The 2,908-nt window shown below is 41.3% G+C and overlaps 1 protein-coding gene across 1 annotated transcript in view; it reads right to left on the bottom strand.

Moving 5' to 3' along the window:
• The window catches only part of shtn2 (shootin 2), an 8,956-nt gene extending 6,284 nt beyond the window's left edge, over positions 1-2,672 (bottom strand). The window contains exons 1-7 of the mRNA XM_019271583.2: positions 2,511-2,672; positions 1,708-1,757; positions 1,282-1,342; positions 1,059-1,153; positions 706-886; positions 312-409; positions 135-216 (exon numbers count right to left, since the gene is read on the bottom strand). Coding sequence (XP_019127128.2) covers positions 135-216; positions 312-409; positions 706-886; positions 1,059-1,153; positions 1,282-1,342; positions 1,708-1,757; positions 2,511-2,544 — 601 coding nt within the window. The 5' untranslated portion in view covers positions 2,545-2,672. The remainder of the gene's footprint in view (positions 1-134; positions 217-311; positions 410-705; positions 887-1,058; positions 1,154-1,281; positions 1,343-1,707; positions 1,758-2,510) is intronic.
• Between the last annotated feature and the right edge of the window lie 236 nt (positions 2,673-2,908).

Raw genomic sequence — 2,908 nt, 5'->3', positions numbered from 1 at the left:
CTGTCCTGTGTGTGTGTGTGTGTGTGTGTGTGTGTGTGTGTGTGTGTGTGTGTGTGTGTGTGTGTGTTAACCTAAAGAAAAACTGAAAGTGAAACTGAAACTGATGATCATCAGTCTAACGTACGTGGGCTCACCTCGTTTGATTTTATTCATGGTCTTGTTCTGTTTGCTCAGTTTCCTCAGTATGACCTCTTTCTCCTCGACCTCCAGAACCAGCTGAGAGAAAAAAAAAAAAAAGAGTCTGTGATAATGCGCATGCACACCTAAACACAAACACACACACACACACACACATCCACACAGTGAGGTACCTGCTCTCTGAGCTGGGCCTGCTCTTTGGTCAGATCTTCCACCTGTTGCTCCAGCTGCAGCTTCTCAGCCAGCAGACCGTCCACTGACGTCTGCAGCTCTGACACACGGACAGGACGAGGTTTGTGATGAGTTATAGACTGTGACACCAAAAAATAAGCCGCTTCCCAAATATAACCACAGCGCGCCTGTGACGATGAGTCTGATTGATCGGGTTATGCATGAATTCATAGCACTTTATTGAAGAAAAACATTTTTAATTGGCTGAACTGTTTAAAATAGCTTCACATCTTCCTTATCATATACACCCCTTAGTGTTTTTGGCATTTTATTTTGAACTCTGTTCATCAAACAGACACAAAGAGTCTGCTTTTGTGTCATTTCACATCATCTAACCTGCGATCTTAGCTTGACTCTCCAGCAGCAGCAGCGTGTCCTCATCGCCGTCCCCGTCGCAGTTAACGGTGAGGTCCGCCTCCGGGTCAAAGGTCACCGCGGGAAAGTTTTCAGGCAGCTCGGGGATGAGCGGCATCAGCATCTGGCTCTTCCTCTTCAGGACTTTGTTCTCTTTGGTCACCTAGGCAACAGAGGAGACCGACGGTGAGTCTGGAGGTCGCTGTTTGTGTTATTTTAATCTATCAGGCGAGGAGAGAGTCTGATGTACAGTATGAAAGGCTGAGCTGTATTCTTATGGAAGGAAAGGAAAGGAAAGGAAAGGAAAGGAAAGGAAAGGAAAGGAAAGGACATACTTGGACAGCCAGCGCTTCAGCGCTCTCCCTACAGGAGCGTTCAATCTGGAACTGGATCTCCAGTAAATTCATCTCCTTCAGGAGGTGATTGGACGCTGGAAATTAAAAGAGTTGTTAGTCATGTCATAAAAATAAAGGAAGATGTGACTCTGTCTCCACCCGTTTTTTTTTTGTCCTGAATCAGGACGAGCAGGTGACTAAAACAAAATAAAACGATTCTCACCTTCCTCCAGCTCAGTCAGCCTCTGATTGGCTTCGTCTCTCTGCATCTCCAGGATTTCACACTAACGATCAATCAATCATCAACAAAACAGTGAGTGAAAAGATCAATCATTGATTTTATTCACATTTTATTTCATCATCAGGCAAAATTGCTTTTGTCCTTGTTAATGTAATCAAGTTTGTGGAGCGTTTTCTGCTTTTTTAAAGCTTTTTAAATCATCACCACGTGAAGTTGTGAAGGCCAAATTACGTCTTTCTATGACTGAACATTCATAATATTTGATTTTAGCATGAAAACTTGTTTGACTTTGGCCAAGGTAACAGTAAATCTGCTCGAGCAGGATATTCAGTGTTGATTGTCTCTAATGCACGTTCCAAAGCGGCGTTAATTAACCAGTAATCTACTGCCTGTCACTGACAGTGATACCTGAATGTCTCCCTCATCTTCGGAAGATAAACCACTCTCTCCGTCAGACCCTGCCGGGGAAAATGGAAAATCATTTTATCTTCACACAAACAGATGAATTGTCAGACTCAGCGGAGGGAGGCGACACAATCAAAGCTCCTCACATCCTGTCAGTGTGACTGCAAGAGGAACTTCACGAGGCCGGGTGAAGGATGTTGGGCGAGAGAAATACGGGAAGTGAAATCACAAGGATCCTTTTAAAAGCATGTTTCACTTTCTGGCATCAGTGTCCCACTTCACTTTCTCCAACAAGCCAAGAAATGGACGCATAACTCTGTAAAACCTCAATGTGTTGATACATAACGTGAGAACAACGCCGATCCTTTCATCTATCTATCAGCAAAAATGTAAATTAAATAGAGTTAAATATAGAACTATTTCACTTCATGTGGCCGGGGAACTGTCTTGCACATAAACTAACCGTAGCTTCATGTTTAATAGAAGTGAAGGTGGTTTTGATCCTTTTTCAAAAGAACTGTGATGAAGCGCTGACTCATTCCAGCAATGAGTCATACAAGCACTGTGTTAGGATCAAAGAATGTGTTTAATCATCAAATAAAGATGATAATATATAATTATTGAATGGATAACAGCATAAAATAGATGCGTTTTATGATTCATCTTGAACTTTCATACATCAAATCACCAATATTAAAGAAAAGTTCAGTTAAAAGTCAGATTTCTCAAATGATTATCTTACCACACAATGAGTAACGTACTAATTAAGATACTGAGAGTCTCTCAGCTACAGTTTATTATCTTACCTGCTGCTGTACTGTCCTCGTCTTGTACCCACATCCTGCCACCTGCACAGTTTTGAAGTCTTTGATATTCTAAATTAGGCCGTAAAATCCAACACAAACAAAAAGCTGCTTTCTTTCTGAGCAAGTGGAAAACAAGTGAGAAATCTCTTGCTTTAACCCTCCCCTGTTGACACGATCTCAAAAAGAGGAACTTTTTCCTTAGGCTGGACAAAAAAACATCTTAATCATCACAGTCTACTCTGAATTTATCGTCTAATAAGAGCATTTTCTGTGTTTTTGATCTAAAAAAGATGCATTTTTACATGCAAACATTGATAATGTTTGATGAATTTTGCTTTTAGTGCTGTGTGTAAGCTACAGAGGATGATGTGTTTGAACTTTCCCCCTTATTTCACACA

The sequence above is a fragment of the Larimichthys crocea genome, chromosome I, assembly GCF_000972845.2.
Source record: "Larimichthys crocea isolate SSNF chromosome I, L_crocea_2.0, whole genome shotgun sequence".
Classification (NCBI taxonomy): Eukaryota; Metazoa; Chordata; class Actinopteri; family Sciaenidae; genus Larimichthys; species Larimichthys crocea.
This window is presented reverse-complemented; position numbering and strand designations above follow the sequence as displayed.